At 46.2% G+C, this 25,481-nt stretch overlaps 1 protein-coding gene across 1 annotated transcript in view; it reads right to left on the bottom strand.

Moving 5' to 3' along the window:
- PCP4L1 (Purkinje cell protein 4 like 1) overlaps nt 1–25,481 on the bottom strand; it is a 72,269-nt gene that overhangs the window by 5,174 nt on the left and 41,614 nt on the right. Inside the window, exon 2 of the mRNA XM_030188356.1 lies at nt 7,557–7,614. Coding sequence (XP_030044216.1) covers nt 7,557–7,614 — 58 coding nt within the window. The remainder of the gene's footprint in view (nt 1–7,556; nt 7,615–25,481) is intronic.

Here is a 25,481-nt window from a genome sequence, read left to right as displayed (position 1 = left end):
TGGGTCAGACACATGGTCCATCTAGCCCAGTATCCCGTTTCCAACAGTGGCCAATCCAGGTCACAAGTACCTGGCAGAATCCCAAATAGTAGCAACATTCCAGAACCTGAACGAGTAACAAGATTCCGGAATCCCAAAGAATAGCAAGATTCCATGCAGAATCTCAAAGAATAGCAACATTGTACCTGGCAGAAACCCAAATAGTAGCAACATTCCCTGCTACCAATTTACACCAACGAAAATACGGCATAAATCACTGCGCGTAGATTTGCATGAACTGGGCCATATTCTATAACAGCAAGTATAAATTTGGGAACTCCCATGAAATGCTCATTTTTTCTGCCCATAACCACGCCCCTTTTTGGATGTGCGCATTAGAATTTAGGCGCAGTGAGTTACAGCATACGCTTAGCTAGTTATGCGCGTAAATTCTAATTATTGCCAATTAGTGCTCATTATTGTAAGTTAAGAGCTGTTTAAAATGCTGATTGGCTTGTTCAGCCAATTAAGTTACGTGCATTGTTATGGAATACACTTAGATTTAGGCGCGATATATAGAATTTGACAGTATATGCATAGAAATACAATAAGAGGGGCATTTTCGATATGACGTCTAATCTGACTTTGGACGTTTTGCAAAAAACATCCAAAATCCGAATAGGGAAAAAGGTCAATATAAGGGCCTCTACTAATGTCTTGAATTGCTCAAATGAAAAATAGTTATAAATTTCATGAAGTATCTTATAAAAATCTTTCTTAATCAACATATTAATCAATCCTCATTATGATCTTAATTTTTAATCTATTAATATTTTATGGATGATTGTGAACCTCTTTGATTGAGTTCCTTTCCTGTCTGAATTTGGAGATTCTTCTCCTGTTATGTTTATAATGAAAATTGTACACCACTTTGACCTCTACGAAGTAAAAGCGGTATATCGTCCCTATTAAATTTAAACTTATTAAACTTTTCAGACATGACTAAGGACCCCTTTTATCAATCTGCGGCAAAAGGGGGTCTGCACTGGTATCGGCATGTGGTTTTCACGTGTGCCGAGGCCCCCTTTTACCGCAGCAGGTAAAAGGGACGTCTCTCCTGCTGGAAATGGCCGCGTGGCAAGTAAAGCACTTGCCGTGCGGCCCTTTCAAGGGAGCCCTTATCACCACACATTGGGGTTTTTTTGTTTTTTTTTTAATTTTCACAGCCTTAGAAAGCTGAAGAAACAGAATCCACTGGACAGGATAAGTTTCACAAGAAAGCCAGAATGGCATTGGCAGTGCAGCATGTGCCTGGGCTGATAACCCCCCTCCCCCTATTCATCTAATGCCCCCCATCTTCCTGTGTGGATCTTGCCCGCCTGCATTCTCAGGGTGTGTAGCTGAGATTATCCCAGCGGGAGGTAGCGGGTAGCACCAGAACCTCCTTCTCCCAGGCACAAAGACGGCAGAAGCAGTTCTGAATTATTGATGCCCCGACAGGGTAAGAGAAAAAGCCATGACACTGGTCTGAAAAAATAACATGAAAATGGAAGTCTCAGTCAATCAGATTGTGTAAGGGGGTGTTTGCAACCTCTGACAGTATTGACATCAGCCCAATTAATACAAGCATGGGCAGCCTGGCAATAACAGTTCAAGGGTCAACATCTGTGATAGACGGATAGGAGACTTTGTTTTAAATGCTGACCGCTCTGCCCCATATCCACCCATGCCTATTATCTGATTCTCTTCCATAGACTTATTCTTGTCCCATCCACTCCGTTTCCCCAGTTTCTAAGTTCCACCCACCCCGTTTCCTGGGTTTCTTTTATAGACTTTTATGTGCTAAGGGGAAACCCCATTATATTAAGTGGCTCAAAAGAGGAGAATGAAACACACAAGCCCTACAAGAAACATTTAGTCTCACTGGAGGGGGAGGGGATAGAGGGAACATAGTAGCAATTAACAGTGGCGTAGGAAGGGGGGGCGGTGGGGCAGTCCGCCCCGGGTGCACGCCGCTGGGGGGGTGCCGGCTCCGCTGGTTCACTGCTCTCTCTGCCCTGGAACAGGCCGGAACAGGTTACTTCCTGTTCCGGGGCAGAGAGAGCAGGGAACCAGCGGAGCCGACGCAGCTCCCAGCAACGTGCAGTCGGGGTAGATCGGCCCCCCCCCCCCCCGCCCGTCCCTCGCCGCTCTCCGGCGCTGTAAGTATGCACTCAAAGGGGGGGAATGTGCGCTCCGGGGGGGGGATGTGCGCGCTCCAGAGGGGGTACCGTGCTGCACCCGGAGGGGGGGTGCGCAGCGGTGACCCGCCCCGGGTGTCAGCTGCCCTCGCTACGGCACTGGCAATTAACAAACATTTGACAGTTTATGCAGTGGGGGGATTGACGTCACCCAAGCAAGGGGACCTTCAGGAACGGGGAGCTGTAGAAACATGAGAAAATGCTTCTTTGTTGGGAGGATGGGTGACAGAGCTGTGACAAGGGTAGGATAAGCAGAGAAGCCATGCAGGGGGCAGAGCTTTGGGATGTGCCTCTGGAGCTTCATGTGTTGCTTACTATAGGTGCCAACATTTCAAAATGATTGGGACAGTCACAATGAAAGGATCTTGCTAAATATTGAGGTGCTCAGCACCCACTGGCAGCTCTAGATCCGGCTCCTATGCATGCAGCACAGATGTAAAGGAGGAATGCACCTTGGGTGGTGTTGCAGAAAATGCTGAATATAAATTAAACATCCTGCCTGGTTGTTTTGCACTGGCTCTGCGAATGGGTTACCAGATGGCTCCATATCAGGGAGGACACATTGAGTCAGTCCCAGGGTTGGTCAAACCCAGTAAGCGGGGTAAGCACCGCAGGGGGGCGTCTGCCTTCAAGGGCGCCGCTGCGGCGCTGCGCCTTCATACCGTGCCACCCTTGGTGCTTTAAATCTTTAATTTACCTCCGTTCCAGCAGCCGCATCATTTGAAAGCCTTCTCTAGCCTTCCCTCCCTTCGTGAGTTCGTTCCGCAGTCCCGCCTTCTGACATCATTTCCTCGAGGGCGGGACTACGGAACGAACTCACGAAGGGAGGGAAGGCTAGAGACGAGGCAAGGCTTTCAAATGACGCGGCTGCTGGAACGGAGGTAAATTAAAGATTTAAAGCACCAAGGGCGGCGGGGGATGGGGGCGATTCGGGTGAAGGAGAATCGCTGGACAGGGGCAGGGTGGGAGAAGAGAGAAAGGAGATGCTGGGGGGGGGGGCGCGGGTGCCGGAGGGGGGGGGCATGCGGGTGCCAACTCATCGTCTGCAGGGGGGCACCAGAGACCCTAGGACCGGCCCTGGTCAGTCCAGATTTTACTTCCATTGCTTTCAATGAACGTAAAACCCACACTGGCTCAATACCATCTGGTAACCCTATGGGATCCCCAGATTCAATATCTGGGGAGACCACCATGGTACTATCTAGTTAATAATGGGGTCCAGAGACGGAGTCTGGGATGGTCCGTGATTTATCTGGTTAGTGGCAATTTTCAGATGGCTAACCGGGTAAGCCTCTGGATAAAACTTATCCAGGCACTGGACTGAATATCAGTGGCATCCAGATAACTTCCAGTGGGAAAGGGGGATGGGATTTGATATACTGCATTTCTACAATTACAATCAAGACGGTTTAAATATTATATACAGGTACTTATTTGTACCTGGGGCAATGGAGGGTTAAGTGTCTTGACCTGCAGTGGGAATAAACCTCAGTTCCTCTGATTCTCAGGCCATTAGGCTATTCCTCCACACCAGTGGCCAACCAAAGCCTGGCAGATTAGGCCTGGTCTGGGTCATATTCTTCCTGTAGTGTTAATGTCTTCAAGATCACTGACTGCTGGGAGCTGAATATCAGCCCATAAATAGTACAGTTGTGTGTGTGGATGAGGGGGGTATAAATATGATTGCCTGATCCAGGGTTGTGATCCTGGGGGTGGCCAGTCCCGGGGATTTGCCTCCTTCCAGGTGAAAGCTGTCAGAGGTGCTGCAATAGTAGAGTAATTCAGGATGAATGGCCAGTAATAGCTTTCAAAGCCCAGAAGTCTCTGGAGATTTTGGCGGTCCAAATGTTGAGGCCAGTTAAGAATAGCAGACAGCTCGGCTGGGTCCATTCGCAACCCCTGAACAGAGATGATGTACCCAAAAAAAGGGTAATTTGGAGCATTCAAAAACCCATTTTTGTAATTAGGTGAATAGTTGATTCAGGCGCAGACGGTGGAGCACCATCTTGCCATGCTGCCTATGTAGTTCCAACGAACAGGAGAAGATCAGGGTGTCATTGAGATAGACAAATAGATCTCGGAATATATTGTTAATGAAGTTCTAGAAAACAGCGGGAGCACTGGCAAGGCTAAAGGGCATAACAAGATATTCGTTGTGTTCATGTCTGGTGCTGAAGGCTGCTTTCCACTCATCCCCCTCCCGGATCTGGATGAGGTTATATGCTCCTCATAGATCTAGTTGGTGAAGACACAAGCATCTTGAAGTCAGTCAAAGAGTTCAGAGATGAGTTGTAGAGGATATTTGTTTTTCACGGTAGTCTCATTCAAGCTCTGTAGTTGATGCACAGCCCAGCGACCCATCTTTCTTGCCTATGAAAAAGAATCCTGCTCCGGCCATAGAGGGGCAGTTGAACCCCTACTGCTGATTGTCCTTGATATATAGAATACTCATAGTTGATGTCCTAGTTCCTAAATCCCTGATGGCGAACCTATGACACGCGTGTCAGCACTGACACGCGTAGCCATTTTTGATGACACGCGGCGCCGCCACAGTGTGGTCCGCCCTCCCTCCTCGCTCCCGGAAACTAACCTTAAAGCCTCCTTTCACGTCGCAGCAAGCAGCAGCAGGGCAGGCCACTCCTTCCTTCCGTGTCCCGCCCTCGCCTGACGTAACGTCCGCGAGGGCAGAGCACAGAAGGAAGGAGGAGAGGTCTGCCCTGCTGCTGCTTGCTGCGACGTGAAAGGAGGCTTTAAGGTTAGTTCTGGGCCCGGTAGCAGGTGGAGGGGGGGGGACCAGCGACCTCGGGTGGGCAGCGATCTCGGGTAGGGGGGGCCCGGGGGCGGTCCTAGTAGATTTTTCTCGAAGTGACACACCACCTGAGTTATGCTCGGTTTTTTCGCGAATTTTGACACACCAAGCTCAAAAGGTTGCCCATCACTGTCCTAAATCTATGTGCTTCCATTTACACCAATGAAACCGCGGCACAAATCCTGGCGCATAGATGTAGGCGCAGAGAGCCATATTCTATAACAATGCACATACATTTTGGAATGCCCATGAAACGACCATCTCTCTGCCCATGACCACACCTGTTTTGAACTGTGCGCATTAGAATTTAGGCGCAGTACGTTACTGAATACGCTTAGCAAATTATGCATGTAAATTCTAATTATTGCCAATTAGTGCTCATTATTGCTTGTTAAGTGCCGTTATCAATGCTGACTAGCTTGATAAACCAATTAATTTACACACGCTGTTATGGAATACGCTTAGATTTCAGCGCTCTATGGCTGCATACTCACATATATACCAGTATTCTATAAGGCAAGTAGGCACTTGCTTTCCTTAATGGAAAATGCTTCTATCATGATCCCTCTCAGTGTCTATATCTAGCCACACAGTTATAGAATTAACCCCCCCACAATGTGTAAAATATTTCCAATTCACACTTACAGGACACTGAGAATCATAAAGGAAATCAATAGATGTGAAGACAGTATCGCTGGTATAGAAGAAAGATTGAGAAAAGGAGAAATATATAAAGCCAGGACGAGGCTGGAATGTCAATTTCTTCTCTCCTTTCTCCACCAGATGTGGCATTTGTAAGGTATCACTTCTGGTCAACAGAGGGTGGCATGCTCCGTGGACCCAGATGTCCTTAGGCATGTGCCTACTATGGCTAACTAGAAATCTAGCCCTGTTGGCGAGGGGGGGGGGGGGAGGAAGGTTTGTGGCCAGGAATAAAAGCGCACACTTTACCCCGAGCCTTCTTTTGCACCTCCCTCCCCCCTTTCCCATTCCTTGTCTTGTCATTTCAGCAACAGTCCAACCAGATCTTGGTAGCATGAATTCTAAATCAAGCCACCGGGACTAGTTTGATTGATGTCCCTCGCTCCCTATCCCTCTGGGAAAGTGCTATGAATGCTGAACGCTGCCTTTCTGACATCCCCAGCTCTGCCTGATTTGGGGAGTGAAAGACCTGATCTAACAATCCAAACAGGGCATTGGGCGTGTGTCCCAACATTTCTCCAGGTTTCTGATGCTGCAGATAACCTGAAGTTTTATTTCAAGTAGCTATAACCAACCCCCCCCCCCCCCCCCCCGTGCCCCGTGCATATATTGTATGATCACATGGAGGCAGGAGAGCATATGGCATGATCCCAGGGAGGAGGGACCCCAGGATGGAAGAAGGGGACAACAGAGGCTGTGACCTCAGAGAGGGAGACGCAGATGCTACTCATTGCTAGTATGACCCTGAACCAGTCACTGTATCCTTGTACCTCAATTCTAATCCCCAGCTCTGCCACTCAGGTTACTTAGACTCCCTCCCACACAAACATCACATTCTCCAGCTGCTATTTGGAAGGCAGCTTGTTCCATCCTTGGCTGCATTTATGTGCCCAAAAACTGAGCAGCAAATACTCATTAATGTTCCCACTTGGAAGGAGGCTGCAGTCTGAATCTGACTTGCTATATAGATAATAAGAAAATCTCTGTTAGCACACACACATCATGCACGTAATGTGCACTGAGCTACCAAGTTACCCATTCCAGGAGGGAGACTTTTTTTGGCCGGTCCTGGATGTCTGCCAACCTCATCCTGCAGCACTGATTTCAATGGATTGAATCATGGGCTACCAATACAACACTTAACATAGTAACATAGTAGATGACGGCAGAAAAAGACCTGCACAGTCCATCCAGTCTGCCCAACAAGATAACTCATATGTGCTACTTTTTGTGTATACCCTACTTTGATTTGTACCTGTGTTCTTCAGGACACAGACCGTATAAGTCTGCCCAGCACTATCCCCGCCTCCCAACCACCAGCCCCGCCTCCCAACCTCCGCCTCTGGTACAGACCGTATAAGTCTGCCCAGCACTATCCCCGCCTCCCAACCACCAGCCCCGCCTCCCACCACCGGCTCTGGCACAGACCGTATAAGTCTGCCCAGCACTATCCCTGCCTCCCACCACCGGCTCTGACAAAGACCGTACAAGTCTGCCCAGCACTATCCCCACCTCCCAACCACCAGCCCTGCCTGCTTTGGGATATAAATTTAAAACCAGGACCGGCCAAAAAGTCTCCCTCCTGGAATGGGTAACTTGGAAGCAATGTGTGCAACCCTATAAAGTAGGACCCTTTGTTGCTCTTTACAATGTGGTCCACGGAAATTCTCCCAATAAGCAGCAAATCTTATAAACCTTTGAATAACCCCACATGAGCCATACAGACAGACCGTGGACACTAGAGAGATCCCCATGTCCTCAGCTGGGAGGAGGGGCAGCTTTGGAAACAAGCCCGGTCTGCACTGTCCTACCCCCCAGGCTCTCACCTTTGTCTTGGCTGTCAGGCATCTGGTTCTGGGAGGGAGATTCGCTGTTTGCACGGAGCTGAAAACAGAAAGAGAAGGTAGTGATTAATACAGCAGAGTGTGGGATGGGAACAGGAGGGGACGACAAAGTGTTCTGAAGGCAAAATGTGGCTTGGTGTGAGACCTCACACAGATGGGCTAAAATCAAAATAAAATCCATAAAGCTGCCTGTCAGATGTGCACTGGAGAACTACCCACTCAAGTCATGAGCAAGGACAAAAGAGCCAACTCTGAGGGTGCTGAACAGCCCCAATATCGAGTAAGCATCTTTACTGCGTCCAGAAAGGGGTAATTTGCATTGTGGCAACCCCAATAATTTTGAAATGATGGTGTCTGTGAGCAAGGAGAAACAGCCACAGCTTCTAAAGACATGTTCATCCAGCAGTACGAGAAACTTTAACATTCCACCAGATTCTATACATAGCACTCAAATTTGGGTGTGCTTCCAAGATGCGAACAATTTAAATGGCTAAGAAACTAATAACCATCAACAGCAACCAATTATTGACATCAATTAGGATTTCTGCATGCATCTAGCTATGCAGCATTCTCTAATACTGGGCACCCAAATCCCATAGTGTGCAACCCAAAGAGGGCATGACTATGGGAGAAGCATGGGTGATGGGTGTTCCAAAATCCGCGCACTGTCTCACTGCATGCAAACTTCTCTCATGAATATTCTTTGTGGATGTCTTGAAAACCTGATTGGCTGGGGTGCCTCCAGGACCAGGTTTGGGAACCATTGCCCTAGGCAAACCTTCAGCCTTACACCCTTTCACCCCTCCTCAATTAACTGTCAGGCCCTTAGCCAGCAGCTACCCCCCCTCCAAAAAAAAAACTTTGATAATTAAACGCAATAATCATAAGAACATAACAACAAAAAAAACATAAGCATCGCCATACTGGGACAGACCGAAAGTCCATCAAGCCCAGCATCCTGTTTCCAACAGTGGTCAATCCAGGTTACAAGTACCTGGCAAGATCCCAAAACAGTAAAATACATTTTATGCTGCTTATCCTAGAAATAAGAAGTGGATTTTCCCCAAGTCCATCTTAATAATGGCTTATGGACTTTTCTTTTAGGAAGTTAGCCAAACCTTTTTTAAACCCTGCTAAGCTAACTGCTTTTACCATATTCTCTGGCAGTGAATTCCAGAGATTGATTAATTGAGTGAAGAAATATTTTCGCTGATTTGTTTTAAATGTACTGCTTTGTAGCTAGTCCTAGTCCCATACAAACATTTTATAAAAATACAGGCTATTTGTGCTGATGGATCTTTGATGTTGTGTGGTTGTTAGGACAAATGCTGTTTGCTGCTCCCGCCCTAGGTCACTGACTAGTTTGCCTGATGGTTGGGCCAGCCCTAACCAAAGAGGAATCTTAGAAGGCTCCCAACACAGAGGGGCTGTCAGTGAAGGGAGCAGAGCTGGTGAGAGCTTCTTGCTAAGAAGCGGTGACATAGCCACAGGGGGAGCCTTGCTTCCCCAACTTTAGGTTCGGGCCCCCTCTAGAACTGCTGCACCCCTTTACCTTTGTTGGCAGGGATGCCGAAGCCCCATCAGCCAAATAAATACAGTGCTGCGGCTCCCCTCCTCCTTGCGCTGCTTCCTTAAGAAGTTGGCGCGTACCTTCTGCCAGGACTTCTTGACCATCCATAATGAATATTCATGATATATAATTGTATGCACTGCCTTAGTTGCTATAATATCTTTCTCATGCATATTCATAGTGTTTATCCTGAAAACTAGACTGGCTAGGAACTTGATCTTCACTCCTAGTTCTTGAGGGCCGCTAACAGGTTAGGTTTTTGGGATACTCCTAATATACATAGTAACATAGTAACATAGTAGATGACGGCAGAAAAAGACCTGCACGGTCCATCCAGTCTGCCCAACAAGACAACTCATGTGTGCTACTTTTGTGTATACCCTACTTTGATTTGTACCTGTGCTCTTCATGGCACAGACCGTATAAGTCTGCCCAGCACTAGCCCCGCCTCCCAACCACCGGCTCTGGCATAGACCGTATAAGTCTGCCCAGCACTATCCCCGCCTCCCACCACCGGCTCTGGCACAGACCGTATAAGTCTGCCCCACACTATCCCCTCCTCCCAACCTCCAGCCCCGCCTCCCACTACCGGCTCTGCTATCCAATCTCGGTTAAGCTCCTGAGGATCCTCCTAATGAATATGCATGAGAGATTTGCATATAAGGGAATTAGTAGGCATGCAAATCTCTGTCATGCATATTCAATGCAGATATTCTGGAAGCCCAATTGGCTGGTGGGCCCCAAGGACAGGTGTGACAACCACTTAACTAGATGGTCCCTTGAGGGTCCTCAATCTATGATTCAATAATTATGGTCTGAATTGGGATGCTGGCTCATTAAGCTACCTGCAATCCTGGAATAGTCCAGTACTTCTCTGCAGTTTGGCACTGTCCATAACGGCAAATTTTGGGCCTTGCTGTGGCAGGATTATGGATGGCTGGTGATAGTTGGTACAGTGTGGCCATAGGATGAGTTCTTCCATAAGCACCTCAGCACATCTCACCCCTTGCTCCCCCGGTGACTTCACAGCAGGTGAAATGCCACATCAGTTAGAAATGGTTCTGGCTGAAGAATGATAGAAAACTGGAAGCCACACTGTCTAAGCAAAAGCTTTTGCCCATCTGCACTTGCAAAATCCATCCCAGTCCTCCTCATCCTTATCTAAGAAGAGGAGAGGAAGGAAATCAAAAGAGGCTGGTCTATATGAGACTCCTCCAGCCTATTAAGAAAAGCTTTGCCCTTGCACAGAGGATAACAATCTGTACTGAAAGGGGGCTCACATTTCACAGGAAGAAAAGAATCCCTGGGTTTCTGTGTAACACAGGCTTAAATGTGCAGCCTGCTTTGCAGAAAGATTTTGTCCTTTGACAGAGGACAGATGTGTGCAAACCTGCAGCTCTCAGTATGGAAACACAAAGCTCCCTTGCCACCCCACAGCAACTGGAAAGGAAATCTCTGCTGCCTGGAATTAGGAGATCAGCTGGAATTTAAAGTGCTCTGCACTGACATCCTCTGCCTGGACCCCCCCCCCCCCCCCCCCCCCGCAGCTCCCGGCACTGTGTGTGTGCTGGAGACAGGGGCTTCATGCTTTATTCAGTGGGAGGGAAGAGGATGGAGGTCTCGCAGACTCAGATGAGTTAATTCTGACAGCAGATGGAAGATAAAGGTTAGGCGGTGGGGGGCTTCCTCATCCCCAAATTTCAGGCTTACGATTTGAGTCTTCATTTGAAGATGCAAAGGTCTTTGCGCCAAGGAGGTCAATGAGAAGCAGCAATCTGTCTAAAGGGATTAATTAGTCAAGAGAAAGTAAATGAAGGAAAAATGGAAAAGGAAAGAGGGAAAAGGGTAACTAGGAAGATGCCCTTCGGAACTCTAACCTAGGATGCGCAACATGGATACCTTTCCTTGCTATCCGATCCACAGAACATAGTTCTAAGCAGACAGGGGCATAAACTTGAAACTTAAAGACAGGGTCGCTTTTTGGGGTCAGAAGCAGGGCACAGTTTCACAAGGAGCCTCCTTGGCAAAACTGAATGGTGCCAGCTGGGTCCTCTCCTTGATTTGCTGCCCCAGACCCTGGTGTATCTGCCAGCACCCTAGTAGCAGGGAATGAGGAAGATTTGCATACTCTGTATTTTTCTCCCATCTCATGTATATCCTGAAAGCTTGACAGGCTGGGTGTGCCCTGAGACATGGGGTAAGAGGCACTCCATCAGGCTACACCTCCACTATAAAGTTTGTATGGCATCTATGAGTTAAAGCAGTGGTTTTCAACCCAGTTCTCAATCCACTATGAATATGCATGCGAGAGATTTGGATACTAAGAAAGCCGTGCCTGCAAATCTATCTCATGCATATTCATTATGGATATCCTGAAAACATAACAGGTGGTCCCTGAGGGCTGGGTTGAAAACCAGTGGGTTAAAGGACATCCAGCAGGTTTCTGGACATGCCACATCACAACACACCTGAATCTGATGTGCCCTCAAGTCAGATTTGACTCCTGGTGACCACCCAATAAGGGATATCCCCCCCCCCCCCCCTTGTGGTTTTCTTGGCACAATACAGGAGTTATTTGCCATTGCCTTCTCCTAAGGCACACAGTGGCTTGCTGAAAGCCACAAAAAGCACTGGGATTTGAACTTGGGCTCTTCCAGGTCCCGGGCTACTGCTCTAACCATTAGGCTACTCCTTTGCTTCTTGCAACACACCCATAGCCACAAATCCTTGAAGAGTTTTTCACTATGTGTCATGTCTGACGCTGGACCTTCTCTAGAAGGGGTATCACTTCCAGATGCTGCTCCTGTTTCTAACAATTTAGTAACCATAAGTACATAAGTATTGCCATACTGGGAAAGACCAAAGGTCCATCGAGCCCAGCATCCTGTTTCCAACAGTGGCCAATCCAGGTCACAAATACCTGGCAAGATCCCAAAAATCTACAAAACATTTTATACTGTTTATCCCAGACGCTTCACATCTACCCGTTCAACTCCACTCATTATTTTATAGACCTCTATCATATCTCCCCTCAGCTGCCTTTTCTCCAAGCTGAAGAGCCCCAGCTGCTTTAGCCTTTCCTCATAGGGAAGTCGTCCCTTCCCCTTTATCATTTTTGTTTCCCTTCTCTGCACCTTTTCTAATTCCACTATATCTTTTTTGAGATGCGGCGACCAGAATTGAACACAATATTCGAGGTGCGGTTGCACCATGGAGCGATACAAAGGCATTATAACATCCTCATTTTTGTTTTCCATTCCTTTCCTAATAATACCTAACATTCTATTTGCTTTCTTAGCCACAGCAGCACACTGAGCAGAAGGTTTCAATGTATCATCAACGACGACACCTAGATCCCTTTCTTGGTCCGTGACTCCTAACGTGGAACCTTGCATGACATAGCTATAATTCGGGTTCCTCTTTCCCACATGCATCACTTTGCACTTACTCACATTAAACGTCATCTGCCATTTAGACGCCCAGTCTCCCAGTCTCGTAAGGTCCTCTTGTAATTTTTCACAATCCTCCCAGAGCTGTCAAGTTACCCAGTTACAGGAAGGAGTTTTTAAGCCAGTCCTGGATTTCTGGCAACTCCAACCTAATGTATTATAGAACCTGCAGCATTAATTTCAATGGGTACAGTCAGGGACTTCAAAGACCACAATGCTTTGGGATGTAAGTTTAGGACTGGACAAAAAGTCTCCGCAAAGTGAGTAACTTAGTAGCTCTCAATAACACTAGCAACAAGCTTCTTAAATTTAATTTTGACAAGTTATTTGATTGATACTACTCCTTTGGTCAACAGACCAAATTATTTCCTGATTTCTTATCTCTAGAAGCAATTGTTTTATACAAGAGCTGACTTCTGAGAACTTTCTTTCTACAGGCCACTCCTATGTGCCAACCTTTAGGGGCAGGAAGTTGGTTTTGTCTGTGGAACTGGTGTAGTTGCAATGTCACAGTCTCATGATGCTCCTAAGTAGTTCAGGTCAAAAATACAAGATGGCGCTGCCCAGGGCCACTGACAGACTGAGCCGGGCCCAGGGCCAGGCCGCCACCCCCCAAATCCCTACCACTGTCGCCTTCCTTCTCCTGGGGGCTGCCGGCGCTGTAGTCTCTGGCCTCACCTGCCCACCCTCGGCTCCGTTGATAGCCCCCCTCCGTCCGCCACCGTGACCGGGCCCCCTGCATTCAAATCGGCAGCGCCTCACCTCCATATGAAGGCGGCAGATTGCCTCCCTTCGGGCCCTCCCTCGAGGGCGGGACACAGTGAATGCACGGAATGCCTAAATTAGCTCATCAGCATACATTTTGCAGCTGTGTCTTCTACGCGAGTTAATGATCATGCAGAAGACCTCTGCATTGCTTGGCATGTAAAACCCGCATTCAGGGGCCCTTTTACCAAGCTTCAGTAAGCCCACCGTGGGCTTACCACGCGCCAATCTGGAACTACCACAGGAGCCCGGTGGTAGTTCCCACCCCAAGCATGCGCCATTTCCGGTGCTACAAAAATATCTTCTATTTTTGAAGCGCCAGGGCTTACTTGGCGGGAATCGGGCAGCACCGGGTTAGCGTAGGAGCCCCTACTGCAATTTGAGTGAGTGGCAGAAATGGCCACGCAGTAAGTGTTTCACGGCCATTTTTTTTCCTCAAAAAGACAGCATTATTCCCACTTAGGTAAAAGGGGGACTCAGCACACATAAAAAACACAGGCCCCCTTTTACCCTCAATCTGCAGTACCCCGCGGTTGCTTTCTGCATCGGCTCTAGAGCAGTGGCGTAGGAAGGGGGGCGGTGGGGCGGTCCGCCCCAGGTGCACGCCGCTGGGGGGGGTGTCGGCTCCACTGGTTCACTGCTCTCTCTCTCTGCCCCAGAACAGGTTACTTCCTGTTCCGGGGCAGAGAGAGCAGAGAACCAGCGGAGTCGACGCAACTCCCAGCGACGTGCACTCGAGGCGGAGCGGTCCTCCCGCCTGTCCCCTTTGGTAAGAATGCGCTCGGGGGGGAGGGTGCGCGCTCCGGGGGGGTGCGTGCATGCTTCACCCGGGGGGGGTGTGCAGCGGCAAACCGCCCCGGGTGTCAGCCGCCCTCGCTACGGCACTGCTGTAGAGTACCTGGTAGGGGAGGAAGTTTGAGTCCCTGTAACTGAAATAACAATTCTTTTTTTGTACTGTATTGCGAGTAGTCAGGGGAAGTGTTGTAATTCTGCTCTGCATTGTCATTGAGGGGTTTGTTCTGAGGACGTACAGTGTTTGTTTACAGAACTGAAGGTGCCGGGTTTCTGTTACAATTCTGTTCCATGCTATAGAGTTGTTTTTGCTTTGTTTTATTAACCATAGACCTCAGTCTCCTCTCTTCCTCTCTCGGCCTGTCTGTCTCGCTCCCTCTCTCCCTCACATCCATACTGTGCCCCGGAGCGCTAATTCTTCTGAAGCTACAGTCAATTTATTTTTCCGCAAGACGAATTGCTGCAGTTAAAGCCTTGGCAGGCTCTGAGCATCTCACGGGCGAGCGATGCTTATCACCGTAGCGCCATCTCATGAAACATAGCCCAGCATGCAAAGCTCACTCCATCATCTGCCTGTGAAATGCCCATCTGAGAAGCAGAAGGGGCCACAGTGAATAAGGAAAGGATGGAGGGAAGGGAAGACAGAGCAGCATTTTACATGGGAACATGTAAATGATGGCAGATAAAGACCACCATGGCACATTCTGCCTGTCAAGAAAGGCGGCCAGGGTACCTGCCACTTCGTACAGGTTACTCCTCCCCCTTTCATTTTGTAAGTTCTTCCTTAGGTTTTTCAGAACCAGAGCAGTTAAAAGGGGGAGACTATTTTGCTTTGTGCTTTGGGAACTTAAAGATTGGGGTTTAAAGGAGGAATTGTAGGTTAGCGATAGACAAAATAAAAATATAAAAAGCAAATTTTATCAACTAATCGCCATAGACTTTTCCATTTAGTTTTAAAAACTTTGAACCACAGTATTAACAGATAGAATCTAGCAGGCACTGCAGGATCTAGTTTAGTATTAAGGGGGAATAAAAAGAGAGAGAGAGAGAGAGAGGGAAAAGCAAGCAGGACCTAGTTTAATATTAAGGGGGGAATAAAAAGAGAGAGAGAGAGAGAGAGAAAAAAACCAAGCATTATTAACTAGTTACCGTGGTATACAAACCCTTTCCCCATAGTTTTAAACTGAAATTTTCTGTTCCTTGGCTGCTGGAGAGGTAGCACAGCTAGCGACTTCAATTAAGTGTTAATTAAGGTGTGCGGAAGTAGAATACTTGCATAGGTTGCTGAGTCAGTTTCAAAGAGCCTGTTTAAAAAAGGCCCCTTAGATTCAAAACTGTATAAAGAGGAAAGGTCCCACTGAACTTTTTTTCTGAGAAGTTCCAAGAGAAGAGGACATTTCTCTGGTAAGTGAACACTATTTTGCTTTGTGCTTTGGGAACTTAAAGATTGGGGTTTAAAGGAGGAATTGTAGTTTAGTGATAGGCAAAATAAAAATATAAAAAGCAAATTTTATCAACTAATCGCCATAGTCTTTTCCACTTAGTTTTAAAAACTTTGTACCACAGCATTAACAGGTAGAATCTAGCAGGCACTGCAGGATCTAGTTTAGTCTTCCCACCCACCCCTAGGACAACTCTTTATTTATAGTTATTGTAATTAGGGTAACAAGCAAGGAGTGCTCTTACAGAGTTTTAAATACATTTAATTACAACCTAAGAAGGAAACACTAAATAAATGATACAATATACTATATAAACTAAAAGACACTTTTATATTGGACTAATATCCTTAATACTTTAGCAAGTTTTAAATTATTGAAAAACTCAAAAATACTAAGATGGAGTCAGCAGTCCAGCAGCAAGAGGGGTAGTATCCAGTCTTTTGCATTGAGCGTCACATGTATGATTATCTCCCAGTTGGTGAGATGTCATATGTGTGTGCCCGATGCAAAGAGCTCCTAGCTCTCAAAGAACGTGTCCGTTCTCTTGAGGCTAGAGTAGCAGACTTGGTGGAGCTGAGGGAGACAGAGAGGTACATAGAGGAGACCTACAGGGATGTTGTAGAGAAGTCCCACCTCCAGTCTGGTAGCCCCTGTGCTACCATGGAGGAGGGAGATCTCCTAGAAGGAGAGCATCACCCTGGTGAAGTAGGAAGTATTCCTGTAGCCAGGACCTGCCCACCAGGGGATGTACTATCCTCTCGCACCGAGGATATGTTTCCAAGTACTGCCCGGGAGGGAAGGGTTAGGACAGCTGTTATAGTTGGTGATTCGATCATTAGGCATATAGATAGCTGGGTGACTGGTGGACGTGAGGATCGCCTGGTGACTTGCCTGCTTGGTGCGAAGGTGGTGCACCTCACGCGTCACCTAGATAGGGTTTTAGATAGTGCCGCAGAAGGATTGTGAAAAATTACAAGAGGACCTTACTAGACTGGGAGACTGGACGCCTAAATAGCAGATGACGTTTAATGTGAGCAAGTGCAAAGTGATGCATGTGGGAAAGAGGAACCTGAATTATAGCTACGTCATGCAAGGTTCCACATTAGGACTCACGGACCAAGAAAGAGATCTAGGTGTCGTCGTTGATGATACGTTGAAACCTTTTGCTCAGTGTGCTGCTGCGGCTAAGAAAGCAAATAGAATGTTAAGTATTATTAGGAAAGGAATGGAAAACAAAAATGAGGATATTATAATGCCTTTGTATCGCTCCATGGTGCGACCGCACCTCAAATATTGTGTTCAATTCTGGTCATCGCATCTCAAAAAAGATATAGTGGAATTAGAAAAGGTGCAGAAAAGGGCGACGAAAATGATAAAGGAATGGGACGACTTCCCTATGAGGAAAGGCTAAAGTGGCTAGGGCTCTTCAGCTTGGAGAAAAGGCAGCTGAGAGGAGATATGACAGAGGTCTATAAAATAATGAGTGGAGTTGAACAGGTAGCTGTGAAGCGTCTGTTTACGCTTTCCAAAAATACTAGGGGGCATGCGATGAAGCTACAATATAGTAAATTTAAAACGAATCAGAGAAAATATTTCTTCACTCAACATGTAATTAAACTCTGGAATTTGTTGCCAGAGAATGTGATAAAGGCGGTTAGCTTAGCAGAGTTTAAAAAAGGTTTGGACAGCTTCCTAAATGAAAAATCCATAGACCATTATTCAATGGACTTGGGAAAAATCCACTATTTCTGGGATAAGCAGTATAAAATGTTTTGTACTTTTTTGGGATCTTCCCAGGTATTTGTGACCTGGATTGGCCACTGTTGGAATCAGGATGCTGGGCTTGATGGACCTTTGGTCCTTCCCAGTATGGCAATACTTATGTACTTATGATGTTTCTGTGAACACGACAGCCCACCCATCAAAAAAGTGCTATTCTTATACTGTAGTATTGGGGGTGGGGGAGTACCACATGAGGAGTATAGCAGGCAACCAGTAAGGTAATAGGACTATAAGTTCTCAACGAAAAACACAGCATCCCCCTCCCATCCTTCTCCACCTGACAGAATGAAGAAACAGAGAAAAGAATTAACAGAAACACAAGAGGAGAAAACCAGGCCCTGTCTGAAGAAACAAATGTGCAGGCCTGGCAACCTCAGTGTCTGAAGAGGCCCAGTCATGCTGAAAGCCTTGGACAGCGGGAGCTGGCTTAGAGCTTTATGCAAATAGTTAATTAAATCACAGGAAATTCAAGAGACACCTGGGGATGAAGCCTGCTCAATGAAATTAGTGAAAGACCATCAAACTTTGATGAGGCTGATTAATGAAAAGCACTGACCACATTAGTGCTGTTTAAGGTTGCTAACTAGATCCAGATTCACCCGACAGGGTTGATCCAGTCCTTGGCTTACCCCAATGCATGCAGGGACTTGTAACCTGGCTTTTGTTAGGGAGTGGGATGGGGAAATCAGAACCATAGATCCCTGCGTGCAGTGGAGTAAGGCCAGGACTGGATCAACCCTGTTGGGCGACAGTGGCGTTCCTAGAGGGGCTGACACCCGGAGCAGATCGCCGATGCGCCCCGCCGCCCGGGTGCAGCGCCCCCCCCCATGGTGCAGCTTGACCCCCCCCTGGCAAAAGGACACCCCCTCACCCCAGCGAAAGAACCCCCCCCGGGTGCACGCCGCTGGGGGGGTGCAACGCACCAGTCAGCGTCGTTCGTTTCCACGCTCCCTCTGCCCCGGAACAGGTTACTTCCTGTTCCAGGGCAGAGGGAGCATGGAAACGAATGACGCTGACCGGCGCGCGGCACCCCCCCAGCGGCGTGCACCCGGGGCGGACCGCCCCCACCGCCCCCCCCCCCTTGGTACGCCACAATTGGGCGAATCTAGATCTAGTCGGCCAGCCTAGGTCTGTTTATGTTTTTAAAGACATTGCTGGCATTCCTGTTAGCGCATCCACATTACCACGAATTAACTGGTTAGTGCAGGATTACCACATGAGCCCTCACCTCCTACAAAACAGGTGTTGGTAAGTGCTGACACGGTCATTTGTTTAATGGACATACGCTAAATTAGCACACGGCCGTTAATACAAAAAAATAGAAAATCGGCCATTTTTACAGCTGCAGTAAAAATGACCTTAGCACACAGGAAAACCCCATGTAAGGGCATAGTAGGGCCACTTTTACCACAGCTTAGTAATTAGCTACAAATTAAGGTCACTATTCAAAGTGAATAAGATAGCTAAGCTTGGTGAGGGCTTATTTTGGTCAATCCACCTTGCTTTATTGGTCCAGCCATTAATTCTCTGTCGTGTGGACTTTTGTAATATTCTATATTTGGGTTTGTCACCTAAGTTAATGAATAACCTCCATCTTATCCAGAATGCCATTGCTCAGTTGATATATAGGCTAAAGAAATTTGACGGGGTTGAAAGAAAACACAAGAATCTAAACATCTACTTCAGTTAGAAGATTACATTATGAAACAACTACACATGAAGTTCTTATATCTCTGATTCAACTTAAATATGAACACAATAACTTTGTGATGATTTTCAGCTTGCTCGCACGGGGATTTTGGTATTCATGCCGATGAGGCACTAGACATCCTCATTCCCCTTGGCGGCATTGAATGAAGACATGTCAGAGAACATGGAGGAGGTTTCCGGTTGGGGGAAGAAAAAAACCCCAAGTATCTGCTTTTATTTTAAGGGTCTGTGAGCAGACCTGCCTCCTTTGAACTTTCAAAAACAAGCTGAGGCTTGGACTAGCGATTTGGGAGTTGCTTAAATCGGCAGACCTCCTACAACACTTGCTATGCAAATCTTTAATAAAATTTACTTCTACCACATATCGAGAGCGGTAATATATATATTTATTTATTTATTACATTTGTACCCTGCGCTCTCCCGCTCATCGCAGGCTCAATGCGGCTTACATACTATCAAGAGAATACAATCTGTAGTATCGGAATCAACAAAGGAGGTATATGATGGGTCAAATGAACAAGGAGTAAATGGGATAAGTTCATCTACCGAGCTTATGTATCACCACGACATAGAACATCTCTGATGGGCATAACGCCGTACTGGCATTGCCTCAAATGTACAGAAGATGCTACTTTATAAGTACATAAGTAATGCCACACTGGGAAAAGACCAAGGGTTCATCGAGCCCAGCATCCTGTCCACGACAGCGGCCAATCCAGGCCAAGGGCACCTGGCAAGCTTCCCAAACGTACAAACATTCTATACATGCTATTCCCGGAATTGTGGATTTTTCCCAAGTCCATTTAGTAGTGGTTTATGGGCTTGTCCTTTAGGAAACCGTCTAACCCCTTTTTAAACTCTGCCAAGTTAACCGCCTTCACCACGTTCTCCGGCAACGAATTCCAGAGTTTAATTACGCGTTGGGTGAAGAAAGATTTTCTCCGATTTGTTTTAAATTTACTACACTGTAGTTTCATGCCCCCTAGTCCTAGTATTTTTGGAAAGCGTGAACAGACACTTCACATCCACTTTGGGGCATACGTTTTTGGTCATGCCGGTGATTCAACATTTTTGAGATGAGATCTCCCCTAAAGTTCAACAAATTTTTAGTCATGCTATATAGAATTTGGGGGTTAGCGCAAAACATCCAAAGTCCAACTTAGACGTCATAGTGAAAATGCCCCTGTTTATATCACCTTTTGGTGGCATACTATTCTCATGATTCATGGGTTTCAGTGTAAAGCTGCTCCCTATGCCTGGAATAGACTCCCTGAACCAGTACGTCAGGCTCAGTCTCTGGCTGTCTTCAAGTCTAGGCTTAAAGCCCACCTCTTTGCTACTGCTTTCGACTCCTAACCATGACTCTCTTACTCAACCACCCCTAGCTGTCTGTTCGTCTGTCCAATTTAGATTGTAAGCTCTGTTGAGCAGGGACTGTATTTTCATGTTGATTTGTACAGCGCTGCGTAAGTCTAGTAGCGCTATAGAAATGTTTAATAGTAGTAGTAGTAGTAAAGCTGCTGAATGCACTAACACAGTGTTTCCCAAGTCCGGCATTGAATATCTAGGTTCAGAGCAAACTGCGGGAGACAGCCCGGCTATCTCCCACAGTCTGAATATTGGGGTCAATGTGTATTATGCAGTAGAACAATACATTAACTCATATTACACATGACATTTTAAATAATCCAGATAGTAAAGTACTACAAGGTGCATCATATAAATATGAAAACCATCAGCCTAAGTAATTGAATAACATGTTACTTGTATATTAAGAATATCAAGTACTGGTCGCCCTGAAAATGAATGTAGTTCTCACATTTGGTTCAAGAAAGAGAACCTAAAATCTCATGTCATGTAAGGAGATAATAACTAGATTATTTATATATGAGTATTCATCCCATTTTCATTTGAATGATCCAATCATGGAGAACTTTAGGATCACTGTAGTTCGTAGTACGATTGTTGTAAGTAATTTTCATTCTTTAAGGATACATCAAGCTATAAGGTCTATAAAATAATAAGTGTAGTGTAATGGGTAGACGTGAATCGCTCGTTTACTCTTTCCAAAAATACTAGGGCTGGGGGCACGCAATGAAGCTACAAAGTAGTAAACTTAAAACAAATCAGAGAAAATATTTCTTCACTCAACGTGTAATTAAAGTCTGGAATTCGTTTCCGGATAATGTAGTCAAAGTGGTTAGCTTAGCAGGGTTTAAAAAAAGGTTTGGTTGGCTTCCTAAAGGAAAAGTCCATAGACCATTATTAAAATGGACTTGGGGAAATTCCACTGCTTATTTCTAAAATAAGCAATATAAAATGTATTGTACTGTTTTGGGATCCTGCCAGGTACTTGTGACATGGATTGACCACTGTTGGAAACAGGATGCTGGGCTTGATGGACCTTCAGTCTGTCCCAGCATGGCAATACTTCTGTACTTATGTAAGCCAAGAGTTAAGAGCAAGAAAAGCTTTTCTTTTCATAGTGGTAGTTTTTGTTAAGTTTTGCAAAATAAGTGTTTTCCTGCCTTGGTATAAAAAAAAGTTTATCTGGGATGTGGTGCATTGGATAATTGGCACGATGATGAGCAGTGGGCCCTTTCAATTTCTAAAGCTGGGTTGAAATCAATATTGAAAAAAACTAGGCAACCATTCTATCAAAAGGTTATCGTGTTCTGGTTCTCTGCTCCTTCAGGTAAACCCAATATTCGTAAGTTGTTTCTAAAAGATCTATTCGCTAAATCTTCAAAACCTTCCCTTAGGCCTTTAAAGGCATCAGTATTAGTTTCGATTTGGGGCAATACGGTTTCCATCTTAGATGTATGTTTTTCCCTCAGCATATAATTGAGAAGCAGCACTTTCAGCATGTATCTTTTCCTACCATCTCTATGCTGATGACTCCCAAATCTACCTTTCTACCCCTGATATCTCACCTTGCATCCAAACCAAAGTTTCAGCGTGCTTGTCTGACATTGCTGTCTGGATGTCTCAACGCCACCTGAAATTAAATATGACCAAAACCGAGCTTCTCATTTTCCCTCCCAAACCCACCTCCCCGCTCCCCCCGTTTTCTATTTCTGTTGATGGCTCTCTCATTCTCCCTGTCTCCTCAGCTCGAAACCTTGGGGTCATCTTTGACTCTTCTCTCTCCTTCTCTGCTCATAACCAGCAGACCGCCAAGACCTGTCGTTTCTTTCTTTACAACATCCGTAAAATCCGCCCCTTTCTTTCCGAGCACTCTACCAAAACCCTCATCCACACCCTTGTCACCTCTCGTTTAGACTACTGCAATTTTGCTTCTTGCTGGCCTCCCACTTAGTCACCTCTCCCCTCTCCAGTCGGTTCAAAACTCTGCTGCCCGTCTCATCTTCCGCCAGGGTCGCTTTACTCATACTACCCCTCTCCTCAAATCGCTTCACTGGCTCCCTATCCGTTTTCGCATCCTGTTCAAACTTCTTCTACTAACCTATAAATGTATTCACTCTGCTGCTCCCCAGTATCTCTCCACACTCGTCCTTCCCTACACCCCTTCCCGTGCACTCCGCTCCATGGATAAATCCTTCTTATCTGTTCCCTTCTCCACTACTGCCAACTCCAGACTTCGCGCCTTCTGTCTCACTGCACCCTACGCCTGGAATAAACTTCCTGAGCCCCTACGTCTTGCCCCATCCTTGGCCACCTTTAAATCTAGACTGAAAACCCACCTCTTTAACATTGCTTTTGACTCGTAACCACTTGTAACCACTCGCCTCCACCTACCCTCCTCTCTTCCTTCCCGTTCACATTAATTGATTTGATTTGCTTACTTTATTTATTTTTTGTCTATTAGATTGTAAGCTCTTTGAGCAGGGACTGTCTTTCTTCTATGTTTGTACAGCGCTGCGTATGCCTTGTAGCGCTATAGAAATGCTAAATAGTAGTAGTAGTAGTAGTAGTATCTCTTCGATCTCTTTTCTCATATCTCGGGATAATTCTACATGAGAGTAAAGGACGTCTTTAATAGATTTTAAGTTCAGACAGTACCATGTCTTCAGTGGCTCCAGAAGATTGAGAGCCGTTAGTCTTATCCGGAGTTAGCAAGTCAGATTTTTGTCTCTTGAGACCAGAGGCCAGATTGAATTGCGCGTCAGCTTTCGCACTCTTCATTATATAAGGTAAGAGTAGAAGAATAGGTTTGCAGTAAAATGGGACACAAATAGGGGCGATTTTCTACGAGTCTGATCTAGGTAGGAGAGAGGGAGCTCCAAGCTTAAGCAACGATGCTGTCCACGAGCAGAACCATGAGCCCAATTTTATATTTTTTAATAATATGAAGTCTGCACTTGTTGCTATGGCAACAATCCCTACCCCATAATACTCAATCATAAAACCTATATACTTCTAATAACTGGAGAAAATGCTGTTAAGCCAGTGAGCTCTCTTTTTTGTTTAATCCACAGGGATCAAATTAGTGCATTAAAGTCTGAACAGGCAGAGCGATTGTGGACACATTCAGTGGCAGCATCAATAAGTCAGGAAGGGAGCAGGAACGAGAGAAGAGAAGGCAGCAGGAAAGAAAGGACAGGAACTGGAGACTAAGGAAAGAAAGAACAAGGGTGAGGAGGAAGGCAGTGGAAGTGGAGGGGGAAATAGTATGGACAAGAAAGGAGGAGAAGGGGAAAGGGCAAAGGAAGGAGAAGAGAGACAAGGGGGAAAGAAAGGAACAGAGGAGAGGAAGGGGGATAGAGTGGGAGGAGTCACAAGGGTAGAGGCAAAAGCCAGAAGGATGCTTGGCTAGACAGGGAGAGGAATGGCCAGTAGGAAAAAGGGGGTAAGACTCTAGTGCAACCTCATTTAGAATATTGTGTACAATTCTGGAGACCACACCTTCAAAAAGATATAAACAGGATGGAGTCGGTCCAGAGGGTGGCTACTAAAATGGTCAAAAACATCCAGATTCTGTAAATGGCATCTAAAATCTAGACAAGTCTAATTAAAGCACCTAATGCTATTCTATATAACGCGCCCAAAATATAGAATAGCGCATAGGACCGAGGAACTTTACACCACTGAAAACCTGGAGTAAATTCCCACGTCTAAATGTAGGCGTGTTCCCCCAAATTCTATAAAGGTACGCGTAAATTCAAGTACACTCCTCTCACGGCCATGTCCCCTTTTCGCTACGTACGTTAGAATTTAAGCGCGCTTCTTTTTAGAATACGCCTAAAGAGAAGTATGTGTACATTTCAATTATTGCCAATTAGTGATGATAATTGGTTGTTATCGGTCAATGGTCATCATTGATGGGCTCATAACTCACTGCGCCCTATAGAGAATTTGGGGGAAAGTATATGGGGACAGTCTTAAAGGAGGGAGAGGGGAGATATAATAGAGACATTTAAATAGCTTCATGGCATAAAATGCACAGGAGGCAAGTCTATCAACTGAAAGGAGTCTCAGGAATGAAGGCGCATAGGATTTATTTATTAAAAATATTTTTAGTCCTATAATGCAGCAGGATAGGTTGTGAAAAGTGCAGGGTTCTGGAATTAGGTAAGTTGATAGCTCTGAATGCATACAGATTCTTCTTTAGAAAACGTACTGCTTTAACAAAGAGTGGTTTCACGGGACTTACAGGTGGATTGCAGTGAGGAAGGAAAAGCCAAATCTGCCATTCAAAAGGAACAGCAAAACCAGCTGGGTGTCCTCACTGTGCCCATGTTCTTCTGTGGCACGGAGAGAGACCATCATGAAGGAAACTTTTGGGGTTTTCAGTCCATTCTGAACAAGTCAATGTGTTGCCTGTGAGAGCACGTGCCTAGGTGGCTGTCAGGGAGCCAAGGTGAGGAAAAGGGATGCCTGTGATTCTGATCCAGGCAGCAATGAGAAAGATCTTCCCCGCTGATAACAGGGCATCCACAGGACCAGGCTCACCACCCTGTGCCAGCCTGCCTGTGTTTGGTCCATGCTGGAAGATGCCACTAATTACGTCACACAAAGGCGCATAATGCCAGTCTCCGGGTTGTCAGTTTTGGCCATCTCCCAAACATGGTCGCCCCCAGGGAGAGCTACTACTACTACTATTTAGCATTTCTATAGCGCTACAAGGCGTACGCAGCGCTGCACAAACATAGAAGAAAGACAGTCCCTGCTCAAAGAGCTTACAATCTAATAGACAAAAAATAAATAAAGTAAGCAAATCAAATCAATTAATGTGAACGGGAAGGAAGAGAGGAGGGTAGGTGGAGGCGAGTGGTTACAAGTGGTTACGAGTCAAAAGCAATGTTAAAGAGGTGGGCTTTCAGTCTAGATTTAAAGGTGGCCAAGGATGGGGCAAGACGTAGGGGCTCAGGAAGTTTATTCCAGGCGTAGGGTGCAGCGAGACAGAAGGCGCGAAGTCTGGAGTTGGCAGTAGTGG

The sequence above is a fragment of the Microcaecilia unicolor genome, chromosome 14 (genome assembly GCF_901765095.1).
Source record: "Microcaecilia unicolor chromosome 14, aMicUni1.1, whole genome shotgun sequence".
NCBI classification, from domain to species: domain Eukaryota; kingdom Metazoa; phylum Chordata; class Amphibia; order Gymnophiona; family Siphonopidae; genus Microcaecilia; species Microcaecilia unicolor.
Note: the sequence above shows the minus strand (reverse complement) of the source record. Positions and strands in the feature narration are given on the sequence as shown.